This window comes from Telmatherina bonti (genome assembly GCF_933228915.1).
Source record: "Telmatherina bonti genome assembly, chromosome: 6".
Classification (NCBI taxonomy): domain Eukaryota; kingdom Metazoa; phylum Chordata; class Actinopteri; order Atheriniformes; family Telmatherinidae; genus Telmatherina; species Telmatherina bonti.
The window spans coordinates 2017619-2030944 of NC_136624.1; the positions used below are offsets into that span (position 1 = coordinate 2017619).

The window sequence follows — 13326 nt, forward strand, 5'->3', positions numbered from 1 at the left end:
GCACGAGAGGAGACGAGTGTCGCAACTCTGACATGTAAGGCTCTGGCTGGGACAATCGGATGATGGTGGGCGGAGCCAAGCAGGAGGAAGGTCCGCTCGGCCGACGGCTCCGGAGAGACCCGGCGAGCAGCACCCAGAGCCGGCAGGTCGGCCTCACATCCTCCCGGAGAGCAGCACCCAGAGCCGGCAGGTCGGCCTCACATCCTCCCGGAGAGCAGCACCCAGAGCCGGCAGGTCGGCCTCACATCCTCCCGGAGAGCAGCACCCAGAGCCGGCAGGTCGGCCTCACATCCTCCCGGAGAGCAGCACCCAGAGCCGGCAGGTCGGCCTCACATCCTCCCGGCGAGCAGCACCCAGAGCCGGCAGGTCGGCCTCACATCCTCCCGGAGAGCAGCACCCAGAGCCGGCAGGTCGGCCTCACATCCTCCCGGAGAGCAGCACCCAGAGCCGGCAGGTCGGCCTCACATCCTCCCGGAGAGCAGCACCCAGAGCCGGCAGGTCGGCCTCACATCCTCCCGGCGAGCAGCACCCAGAGCCGGCAGGTCGGCCTCACATCCTCCCGGAGAGCAGCACCCAGAGCCGGCAGGTCGGCCTCACATCCTCCCCGCTGCTGCTTAGCGTCCTGGAAGAGCTCCAGAGTCCCTCAGTCTGCAGACGGGCGTGTTTTGGTAGCGCAGGAACCTGGCGAGCCTTGTCTGGTTTGTAGGGGTTTCTGGCAGGAGACTAGCGGGTCGGAAGAGCAGGATGGAGACGCAGATACATGTCCCCGTCGGGTCGCCGGCCATCAGGAAGATCCCCATCTTGGTGGACGAGCAGGACGTGGAGGCGGGGGCCATGGCGCTCATTAAGGAGCTGAGACCCGCGTGGGACTCCGACAGAGTCCGGACCAAGGTAAGCCTGGCTCCACGGAGCGATGCTGGGATGGACGGTAGTAGCAGCACCACCCAGACAGACACCCCGCCCGGCGGCTAACGACCATGTGGTCTTGTTGACAATCTTTGTGGTAGACATTGGGAGATATTGATCACAATAACTTCTGTATTTTATTCAGCCTAGTCCGCTTCATGTGAACGTTTCTGGAAAAGGTGTCACCAGCCTGACAGACAGCAGTGGCCGGCAGGACCGTCCTCAGCTGGCTGAGCTTGTGCGACTACAAGCAACCGCAGGATGCTTTCAGGGCTGCCACGTAAAAAACACCCCCAACCAAAGCAAAATGCTGCCAGTACTCGGTGTACTTGTTAACACTAGTGTCACTCTCCAGTGTTCCCAGTTTAGCCGAACTCTGAGGAATGTTTCCAACTCCTCTCTGACACCTAGAATGACTGCCTTTACTTAGCTTTATTTGTTTCTTCGTGTTTTATGATGTGTTAAAGTTTTGTGTTTGGCTGTGAAGCACTTTGTGATTTCTATCTTTCAGATTAAACCTTTACTTACTTCCTGACTAGAATGGAGTGACCAGTATGTGTCTCTTTCCCTGCTTTGTCTCCTGCTTTTGAACTGGACTAGATGTAAAACCAGCTGGTGGGGTGACGTGGTGATAGACCATGTTGGCTGGATCTGATGCCCCCCCCCCCATAAGCATGTAGCTGGCTCTGACAACGTGCTGGTTGGGTCCCGCCAGTCAAGCTGGGCCGGCTGGTTGCACTGGGAGGACACTGGAGCAGCAGAGCGGTTGTTCTGATGGCAGCAGGAATGTCTTAAATGTGACTAAGAGCAGCAGGAACCCCGATTGGATGAGTCACAGACTGAAACACCCCCTCTTACAGACACTGCCCCCCCCCAACCCCCCTGGACCCCCGGACTGAAACGCCCCCTCTTACAGACACAGACACTGCCCCCCCCCCCAACCCCCCTGGACCCCCGGACTGAAACGCCCCCTCTTACAGACACAGACACTGCCCCCCCCCCCCAACCCCCCTGGACCCCCGGACTGAAACGCCCCCTCTTACAGACACAGACACTGCCCCCCCCCCCAACCCCCCTGGACCCCCGGACTGAAACACCCCCTCTTACAGACACTGCCCCCCCCCAACCCCCCTGGACCCCCGGACTGAAACGCCCCCTCTTACAGACACAGACACTGCCCCCCCCAACCCCCCTGGACCCCCGGACTGAAGCGTCTGTTCTCTCAATCTCCCATCCTGATCAAGCACACTGGCGACAGTGGGAAGGAAAAAAATCCCTTTTAACAGGAAGAACCGGCAACTAAGGGATGCTAACCATCCCTAGCTATAGGACTTATCAAAAAGATAAGTCTTCAGCCTAGTCTTAAAGGTGGGGAGGGTGTCTGCTTCCCTAACACTAACTGGGAGCTTATTCCATAAGAGAGGGGCCTGATAACCAAAGGCTCTGCCTCCTGCTCGGCTCTTTGAGACTCTAGGAACCACAAGTAAGCCTGCAGTCTGCGAACGATGTACTCTTTTAGTAACCTGTGTTTACTGTCTTTCAAATGAGGCTTCAGATCGCCTCAACACTCCCTGCAGAGTATTTCTCTCCTGTTAGAAAGTCAGAAACGCCGCTTGGACTCCAGGCTCCAGCTTCCTCACAACCCTCCACCGGACTTAGTGGTTCGGATTATGAATGAATGAATTTATTTTTCTGAATTTGTAAAATACTTGCAGACACCCAGGCAACAAGTGGAGCTGCATCAGCTCCTAGCTGACTGGGATGGTTCTTCCATCCAGTATCACTGTGGTTGTGTCTTACACACTTCGCTCGTGGGCCACCTCCTGTATTCGGTCTACTTGACGCAGTATGAGATGTCGGCGGACCAGCCTGTGTCGTTCATCTCAATCAGAATCCTTTTGGTTATTCAGGTCTCCAAACGAGGCGCTGTCCAAGCAAATGATGCGGGATTCGAGCCGGAAAGGCTGCTGTCAGTGTGCATGTAACACTTAATGTGTACAGATGATTCCACACAAGACCTGAGAAGTGCCATTAAACAGTGCTATGACTACAACATGGTCTCCTGTTCTGCAGAAACTTGGCTTGCGGCCCATCCTGACGGAAGACCGGAGGTCTACCGTGAACTAGAGAACTCTCCGAGGGTCGCGTCTGTTTTCGTTAATATGCTTTCTGCAGGTGGGGCGTTTTTTCTGTGGATATTTTTTCCATGCAGTGGATGCTTGGTATGGTGTTGTCAAGCCCTGGCCCACCTGCTCTGACACTAACACAGCTGCTTGTATGGAAACCAGCCAGAGCATGACAACAGTCAGACCTGCAATTTGGCATCATGGCAAACCAAAGGTTTCAGCTGTTCACATGAAGTAGCATCCAAAGCAGATGTTAATTCCTGTCAAGGCTCACTCGGCTGTGTTGGCGTGGCACGTACAGGAGGAAGCGCTGGATTTCAGCAAGATGGATGCCACCATGACAAAATGAGCCCAAAACCAGCCAAAGTGACTATGCACTGCTGAAACTAGTCTGTGGAAACAAGCCGGACCTGTATTTCTGTCGTCATGTTGCCACCGAAACTGAAAGGCCCGTTTTTCCTTACGTACATAAATGGATGTGTGTTTTAAATGTCACAGACAGTCATGTGACATTATGTGAGCATGGCTGTCTGCTAACATGCGTTCACCTTCAAGTTCTGACATCAATTTCAGACCAGAGCCAACATGGCAACATGTTCATTGCCAGAGGGACCATTACATGTATTGTGGCACCTGCTTCTTCATTGTTCCACTCAGGGGTCCGGTATCAGCTCAACAGTGCCCCTTGCTGGGTCCGGTATCAGCTCAACAGTGCCCCTTGCTGTTTCTGGTGGTACTACGTCTCCTCCATCGGGTTACAAATCCACACCAGCCCGGTGATGGTAATGGAGGTGGTGAGGATGATGATGGTGGTGGTGGTGAGGATGATGATGGTGGTGAAGATGATGATGATGGTGGTGGTGAGGATGATGATGATGGTGAAGAAGATGGTGGTGATGATGAAGACATGGATCTTGTGTTGCTATGAGTCTCTGAGTGGTCTTGTAACGCCGCGGTGTGTCATGTAGCATCACACTGTCTGATTCAGAGGAAGTCATTCAATAAACTTACCCTGATTGTGTGTGTGTGTGTGTGTGTGTGTGTGTGTGTGTGTGTGTGTGTGTGTGTGTATATGTGTGTGTGTGTGTGTGTGTGTGTGTGGAGGACCAGGCTGGAAACACATCCCTGACATGGGTAGGGTTGTCTGTCTCCAGCTCTTCACCGATGGGACCACCAACAAGCTTGTGGGCTGCTATGTGGATGACGGTCTGGAGGATGTGGTCCTGGTCCGGGTCTACGGGAACAAGACTGAACTGATTGTGGACAGAGCTAATGAGCTGAAAAGTTTCCAGGTAGTGTCTGCGTGTCATGGAACCAGGTCTCGTGTCATAAAACTGTTTTTCTCACGCCGTTTCCACGCCTCCTCCAGGTGCTGCACGCCAACGGCTGTGCTCCTCGTCTCTACTGCACCTTTCAGAACGGCATCTGCTACGAGTTCATACAGGGAGATGCCCTCGGCCCGCAGGACGTCCGGGATCCGACGCTGCTCAGGTTGGGACGACTCCGAGTCACGGCGCTCTGCAGGGCTAGCTCTGGCTCTGAGGATGATGTTCTTTCTCTGTCCCCTCAGACTGATAGCCAGGGAAATGGCTCGCGTCCACGCCATCCACGCGCACAACGGCTGCATCCCCAAACCCAACCTGTGGATCAAGATGCAGAAGTACTTCTCCCTGGTGGCCACGGAGTTCACCGAGCAGGCCTCCAACACCCGGTGAGCACCGCGTCGGCCAGGGTCCGTGCCGCGTCGGCCAGGGTCCGTGCCGCGTCGGCCAGGGTCCGTGCCGCGTCGGCCAGGGTCCGTCCCACACTCGCCAACTCAGAAAGCTTCTGGTTGGTCGCTGTGAGAACGATGGTGCAGGGCAGCCTGACTTGCCTGTAACTTTAGTCATGGCGTGAAACGGATACGGTGGAGACGTGGTGTCACAGCTGGTGCTGCTTTGCATCTTCAGGTATCGGCTTCAGCCGTTCGCCCAGTGCAACGCCGACCTAAATTTACTGAAACCAACGTTTTCACATCCACATCATGCCGCCCTCCTGCCCCCCACAGGCCGCCGCCCTCCTGCCCCCCACAGACCGCCGCCCTCCTGCCCCTCACAGGCCGCCACCCTCCTGCCCCCCACAGGCCGCCGCCCTCCTGCCCCCCACAGACCGCCGCCCTCCTGCCCCTCACAGGCCGCCGCCCTCCTGCCCCCCACAGGCCGCCGCCCTCCTGCCCCCCACAGGCCGCCGCCCTCCTGCCCCTCACAGGCCGCCGCCCTCCTGCCCCCCACAGGCCGCCGCCCTCCTGCCCCCCACAGGCCGCCGCCCTCCTGCCCCTCACAGGCCGCCGCCCTCCTGCCCCCCACAGACCGCCGCCCTCCTGCCCCCCACAGGCCGCCGCCCTCCTGCCCCCCACAGGCCGCCGCCCTCCTGCCCCCCACAGGCCGCCGCCCTCCTGCCCCCCACAGGCCGCCGCCCTCCTGCCCCTCACAGGCCGCCGCCCTCCTGCCCCCCACAGGCCGCCGCCCTCCTGCCCCCCACAGGCCGCCGCCCTCCTGCCCCCCACAGGCCGCCGCCCTCCTGCCCCCCACAGGCCGCCGCCCTCCTGCCCCTCACAGGCCGCCGCCCTCCTGCCCCCCACAGACCGCCGCCCTCCTGCCCCCCACAGACCGCCGCCCTCCTGTCCCCCACAGGCCGCCCTCCTGCCCCCCACAGACCGCCGCCCTCCTGCCCCCCACAGACCGCCGCCCTCCTGTCCCCCACAGGCCGCCCTCCTGCCCCCCACAGACCGCCGCCCTCCTGCCCCCCAGCCTCCTGGGCCGGACCTCCTACACCGTTCCTTCTAGGTGGACCCCGAGGCGAACCCGTTGAGAAGCGCGCCACAAGCCGCCAGTAGCGCCAATACCTCGCCGGTGAAGGCTGTCAGGATAAGCCCAGCGTGTGGACGGATAGAACCCGGCTGGATACGGGAGTCTGAGGGGTGTAGCGAGCTTAGCTCTGCCTATCACCTCACATCCTTACTAACTCACACCATTAGCATTATTCTGGGAGTAATTTCATCCATTTTCTCTTAAAATTGTAGTTTGAGGCTAAATAATGGAGGAAGTTGACAGACCAGCTGGAGCTGAGCGAGTGTGGGACAAGAGGCCGGCCTGGTGGATGTGAACTGGGAAAGGTTTCTGTGCCAGCAAGCCTTCCGCCACGTCTTATCTCCTGTCAGGCCGAGTATGGATTAGGCTCCATAAGCCCATTACAGCCAGGGGTCTTTACTCAGCGCTCAGGACTTGCTGGGCCAACACATTAACTCACTGACGTAAAACCGAGTCCATGTGCTGCTAACTGTCAGCATGAGACGTGTTTGCAGACAGCAGGAAGCGCTAACATGTAGCACGGCCACATGACCAGGAGACACTCCCCCAGCAACCAGGCACACCCCAAAGCACCACCACCGTAGTTGTGAAGATGACTATATTTATTTCAGGTGTTTTACTCCAGACAGGAGGCCATGTGGTCCATGTGCTGCCGGAGCATGTTGGTCTGTTTTAGGTTCACATCTGTTCTCATTTTAGTGATTAGAAACGATGAAGGCAGCTTGTTTCATGATCACATGAAAATAATCGCCATCACTGTTGTGTTTAGACACTTGCTGTTGTCATGGGCCAGCAGGAACAAAAACCTGGCCTTTCCCTGTCTTCCTCCTGGCAGAATCCAGCAGGAGGTTCCCAGCAAGGCGATTCTGGAGCAGGAGATGGTGTGGATGAAGGAGCATCTTTCCACGCTGGGATCTCCTGTGGTGCTCTGTCACAACGACTTGCTATGCAAGAACATCATCCACAACAGCAAAGAGGGTAGGTGGATTCTTTTCTTCCTCCTCCTCCCTCTTTTAGTGACTTCCACCAAACCTGGAGGTGCTGGCAGGCATCCATCCACATGAGCAATTTCCATTGGCTGCTGGAATGTGCAAGATGTCTGAACCAGCAACAAGCAGCAGAAGGAAATGAAGGCTTTTTTACGGGAAGTATGTCAACGTTTGGAAACACCTGGGATATTATGTTATGCACTGCCTGTTCAGTAAAAGTCCCCACCTGGATTTAAGGAAGTGAACAGGCAGGATCCTGGACAATTCCTGCATGGATAATGGCTTGCCTTAGTTCTGACTGATGCTGTCGGGCGGGACTCCATCGGGGAGAGGGTTGGACGGGACTGCTTTAGGGGAGCACGTCGGACGGGACTCAGTTAGGGGGCGAGCGCTTGTAGAACGGGACTCAGTTATGGGGGCGCGCGCTTGTCGAACGGGACTCAGTTAGGGGGCGAGCGCGTATCGAACGGGACTCAGTTAGGGGGCGAGCGCTTGTCGGACGAGACTCGGTTAGGGGGCGAGCGCTTGTCGGACGAGACTCAGTTAGGGGGCGAGCGCGTGTCGGACGAGACTCAGTTAGGGGGCGAGCGCGTGTCGGACGAGACTCGGTTAGGGGGCGAGCGCGTGTCGGACGAGACTCGGTTAGGGGGCGAGCGCTTGTCGGACGAGACTCGGTTAGGGGGCGAGCGCTTGTCGGACGAGACTCGGTTAGGGGGCGAGCGCTTGTCGGACGAGACTCAGTTAGGGGGCGAGCGCGTGTCGGACGAGACTCAGTTAGGGGGCGAGCGCGTGTCGGACGAGACTCGGTTAGGGGGCGAGCGCGTGTCGGACGAGACTCGGTTAGGGGGCGAGCGCTTGTCGGACGAGACTCGGTTAGGGGGCGAGCGCTTGTCGGACGAGACTCGGTTAGGGGGCGAGCGCGTGTCGGACGAGACTCGGTTAGGGGGCGAGCGCGTGTCGGACGAGACTCGGTTAGGGGGCGAGCGCGTGTCGGACGAGACTCGGTTAGGGGGCGAGCGCTTGTCGGACGAGACTCGGTTAGGGGGCGAGCGCGTGTCGGACGAGACTCCGTTAGGGGGCGAGCGCTTGTCGGACGAGACTCCGTTAGGGGGCGAGCGCGTGTCGGACGAGACTCCGTCGGGGGTGAGCATGCGTCGGACGAGACTCCGTCGGGGGTGAGCATGCGTCGGACGGGACTCAGTTAGGGGGCGAGCGCGTGTCGGACGAGACTCCGTCGGGGGCGAGCGCGCGTCGGACGAGACTCCGTCGGGGGCGAGCGCGCGTCGGACGAGACTCCGTCGGGGGCGAGCGCGCGTCGGACGAGACTCCGTCGGGGGCGAGCGCGCGTCGGACGAGACTCCGTCGGGGGCGAGCGCGCGTCGGACGAGACTCCGTCGGGGGCGAGCGCGCGTCGGACGAGACTCCGTCGGGGGTGAGCATGCGTCGGACGGGACTCAGTTAGGGGGCGAGCGCGCGTCGGACGAGACTCCGTCGGGGGCGAGCGCGCGTCGGACGAGACTCCGCCGGGGGCGAGCGCGCGTCGGACGAGACTCCGCCGGGGGCGAGCGCGCGTCGGACGAGACTCCGTCGGGGGCGAGCGCACGTCGGACGGGACTCCGTCGGGGGTGAGCATGCGTCGGACGGGACTCAGTTAGGGGGCGAGCGCGCGTCGGACGAGACTCCGTCGGGGGCGAGCGCGCGTCGGACGAGACTCCGCCAGGGGCGAGCGCGCGTCGGACGAGACTCCGTCGGGGGCGAGCGCACGTCGGACGGGACTCCGTCAAGGGCGAGCGCGCGTCGGACGGGACTCCGTCAGGGGAGTGTGTTGGGGTGAAAGCGTAGTCAGAACACACACCATGTGCTGTCTCTCCTTGTCTCCCAGGTCACGTTCGCTTCATAGACTACGAGTACTCCAGCTACAACTACCAGGCCTTCGACATCGGCAACCACTTCAATGAATTTGCAGGTTTGCTAAGCTGGCGTGTTTCTCATGTTAATGTTGGGTCTGTGCAGCACAGGTTGTCATTCCTTGTGTGTGACCAGGCATGACGGAGCTGGATTATGGACTCTACCCGAGCCGGGACATGCAGATGGACTGGCTCAGAGAGTACCTGCAGGCCTACAAGTTCTTCACCAAGAAGTGTGAGGAGGTGAGCCAGCAAGAGCTGGAGACGCTCTACGTCCAGGTCAACAAGTTTGCTCTGGTGAGGGGAAACCGCCGGTGAACACACACACCCACAGTGTCTCGCGTTACTTCGCCACATCTGATATCTCATGTGTCTCTGTCAAGGCTTCTCACTTCTTCTGGGGCTTCTGGGCGCTCATCCAAGCCAAATATTCCTCCATCGACTTTGACTTCCTCGGGTAAGTCTGTGTGTGTGGAAGGGCGACCCTATGTCCCCGCCCCCCACCTGCTAGGACGTAATGCAACTAATGGGTCGAAGCATTTCTCTGAAAACAGTCTGTCAGCACGGCTGAAGAGGAGCGTTGAGGCAGGAAGAAACCAAAAACCCCAAAAGCAAGCTGGTTTCACATTTCTTTTATGAGACTCCAACATCTAATACGCATGCAGCACACCTGGAGCCCAGGCTGGACCCCCCCATGGTGGAGACGGGCCGTTTGATGGATGAAGCTCCTCCCATCAGCTCACAGGACATTAGATTAGATCCGGATCATGGAGACTGAAGCTGAGCCGCTAACCCTTTGACCCGCGTCAAAACGTGCTTCTCTTGTCCAACATGTAGATTCGGCAGTCTGCCAGCTCCACCTGTTAACCACCTGTTGTCTGGTCAGCCAATCACACGGCAGCCCCTCCACACAGGTAGTCCCGGTCAGCCAATCACACGGCAGCACCTCCACACAGGTAGTCCCGGTCAGCCAATCACACGGCAGCACCTCCACACAGGTAGTCCCAGTGAAGATGACTTACTGAAGTTCCAACTGAGCATCAGGATGAGGAAGAAAGGACATTTCAGGCTGTTGCTCTGAGTGTTTACTGGGATCTCCACACACAACCATCTCCAGAGTTTCCAGAGAAGGTCTGAAGAAGAGAAAACATCCAGCAGTTGTCTGGACCAGAAGGTCCTCTTGAGGTCAGAGGAGACTGGAGATGGTGGAAAGACAACAGGAAGTCCAGTGAGCACTGGTTCCCACCAAGATGTGCAGAACATCATGTCTGAACACAAAACCCATCCAGCCTGGAAGCAGATGGTCTCCAGCAGCAGAAGACCACAGCGGGTTTCCTCCTGTCAGTAAGAACAGGAAACTGAGGCTACAATTCACACAGACTCACCAGAACTGGACAATAGAAGATGGACAAACTGGTCTGATGAGTCTCCAGTTCAGCTCCACGTTCATATGGTAGGATCAGAACCTGCTGGAAACATCATGGATCCATCACTTTGTCCTTTAGAAGTAACAGAGCATGGTGTGAACACCGTAGCTTTATGTTATAATAAAGTATGAATAACGTGATCCTTCATGGCGCTACTGGTTGGTTACCATGGAAACGTGCTAATTTATTACCGTGTGTGTGTGCCTCAGACACTCACACACACACTGCCTCGTAGCCGTACATCTGTGTGTGTGAAACCACCACCAGGAGTGTGTGTCCCTCCGTCAGCGCTAACTCTTTATCTTGCTTGCAGGTATGCCGTGCTGCGTTTCAACCAGTACTTTAACACCAAACCTGCCCTGATGGCCCTGCAGGTCCCAGAATGAGCAGCAGGCAGGACGCCGGGACCTCCTCGGTGACTGGGACTGTCCTCAGTGACTGGGACCTCCTCGGTGACTGGGACTGTCCTCAGTGACTGGGACCTCCTCGGTGACTGGGACTGTCCTCAGTGACTGGGACCTCCTCGGTGACTGGGACTGTCCTCAGTGACTGGGACCTCCACGGGGACTGAGACCTCCACGGGGACTGAGACCTCCACGGGGACTGGGACCTCCACGGGGACTGGGACCTCCTCGGGGACTGGGACCTCCTCGGTGACTGGGACTGTCCTCGGTGACTGGGACTGTCCTCGGTGACTGGGACCTCCTCGGTGACTGAGACCTCCACGGGGACTGAGACCTCCTCGGTGACTGGGACCTCCTCGCGACTGGGACTGTCATCAGTGACTGGGACCTCCTCGGTGACTGGGACCTCCTCGGTGACTGAGACCTCCTCGGTGACTGGGACCTCCTCGGTGACTGGGACCTCCTCGGTGACTGAGACCTCCTCGGTGACTGGGACCTCCTCGGTGACTGGGACTGTCATCAGTGACTGGGACCTCCTCGGTGACTGGGACCTCCTCGGTGACTGAGACCTCCTCGGTGACTGGGACCTCCTCGGTGACTGGGACTGTCATCAGTGACTGGGACCTCCTCGGTGACTGAGACCTCCACGGGGACTGAGACCTCCACGGGGACTGGGACCTCCTCGGTGACTGGGACTGTCCTCGGTGACTGGGACCTCCTCGGTGACTGGGACCTCCTCGGTGACTGGGACTGTCCTCGGTGACTGGGACCTCCTCGGTGACTGAGACCTCCACGGGGACTGGGACCTCCTCGGTGACTGGGACTGTCCTCGGTGACTGGGACCTCCTCGGTGACTGAGACCTCCACGGTGACTGGGACCTCCTCGGTGACTGAGACCTCCACGGGGACTGGGACCTCCTCGGTGACTGGGACCTCCTCGGTGACTGAGACCTCCACGGGGACTGAGACCTCCACGGTGACTGGGACCTCCTCTGTGACTGGGACTGTCCTCAGTGACTGTGACCTCCTCGGTGACTGTGACCTCCTCGGTGACTGGGACCTCCTTGGTGACTGGGACCTCCTCGGTGACTGGGACTGTCATCAGTGACTGGGACCTCCTCGGTGACTGAGACCTCCTCGGTGACTGGGACCTCCTCGGTGACTGAGACCTCCTCGGTGACTGGGACCTCCTCTGTGACTGGGACTGTCCTCAGTGACTGGTACCTCCTCGCGACTGGGACTGTCATCAGTGACTGGGACCTCCTCGGTGACTGGGACCTCCTCGGTGACTGGGACCTCCTCGGTGACTGGGACCTCCTCGGTGACTGAGACCTCCACGGGGACTGGGACCTCCTCGGTGACTGGGACCTCCTCAGTGACTGGGACTGTCCTCAGTGACTGGTACCTCCTCGCGACTGGGACCTCCACGGGGACTGGGACCTCCTCGGTGACTGGGACCTCCTCAGTGACTGGGACTGTCCTCAGTGACTGGTACCTCCTCGCGACTGGGACTGTCATCAGTGACTGGGACCTCCTCGGTGACTGAGACCTCCTCGGTGACTGGGACCTCCTCGGTGACTGGGACTGTCATCAGTGACTGGGACCTCCTCGGTGACTGAGACCTCCACGGGGACTGGGACCTCCACGGGGACTGGGACCTCCTCGGTGACTGGGACCTCCTCGGTGACTGGGACCTCCTCGGTGACTGGGACTGTCCTCGGTGACTGGGACCTCCTCGGTGACTGGGACTGTCCTCGGTGACTGGGACCTCCTCGGTGACTGGGACCTCCTCGGTGACTGGGACCTCCTCGGTGACTGGGACCTCCTCGGTGACTGGGACTGTCCTCGGTGACTGGGACCTCCTCGGTGACTGGGACCTCCTCGGTGACTGGGACCTCCTCGGTGACTGGGACCTCCTCGGTGACTGGGACTGTCCTCGGTGACTGGGACTGTCCTCGGTGACTGGGACTGTCCTCGGTGACTGGGACCTCCTCGGTGACTGTGACCTCCTCGGTGACTGGGACCTCCTCGGTGACTGAGACTGTCCTCGGTGACTGGGACTGTCCTCGGTGACTGGGACCTCCTCGGTGACTGGGACTGTCCTCGGTGACTGGGACCTCCTCGGTGACTGGGACCTCCTCGGTGACTGAGACCTCCTCGGTGACTGGGACCTCCTCGGTGACTGGGACCTCCTCGGTGACTGGGACCTCCTCGGTGACTGAGACCTCCTCGGTGACTGGGACCTCCTCGGTGACTGGGACCTCCTCGGTGACTGGGATCTCCTGAGGAGGTGCTGATGGACCGCCTGGCATTCCTTCACTGCAACAAGCGTATTACACTTGTCATTCCTCCATGCTTCCCTCCACATCCACCAGGACCCAGAAACCCCTCCATGTCCGTCCCAGAAGCAGCCTGCGTTGGTCTGGACGTGATGCTGACAGCTGCTCAGTGTTTAGCTCTGCATGGTTAAAGCTTCCAGTAGCGTTAAGCTGCTTGTACTGACAGCTTGTAACGAGACCGTTCTTCTTCTGCTGCCGCTTCATTCCTCGTAGCTCTAATCTGCGTCGCCTCGCCTCCTTTTCTCTCTATCTTTGGTGCTAAGCCTGGCGGCCGTTCTGCACCGAGCCACGGATAATTAGTGTCAGCTGCTCCAGACGTGTCTTTGCTCTGGTTTGTCCCTGGAGTTTTTGCTCTTCTGGCTTCTCCTCATGAGAAAAC

General features: G+C 59.0%; 1 protein-coding gene across 1 annotated transcript; it reads left to right on the forward strand.

Moving 5' to 3' along the window:
- Nucleotides 1–114: 114 nt before the first annotated feature.
- Nucleotides 115–10800, forward strand: etnk2 (ethanolamine kinase 2). The gene is made up of 9 exons (XM_079242793.1): nt 115–891; nt 4187–4324; nt 4402–4523; nt 4603–4743; nt 6717–6859; nt 8753–8836; nt 8914–9074; nt 9161–9234; nt 10518–10800. Exons 1-9 carry the CDS (start codon nt 745–747, stop codon nt 10588–10590), a joined length of 1083 nt encoding a protein of 360 aa, XP_079098919.1. The 5' UTR covers nt 115–744; the 3' UTR covers nt 10591–10800.
- The last annotated feature ends 2526 nt before the right edge of the window (nt 10801–13326 follow it).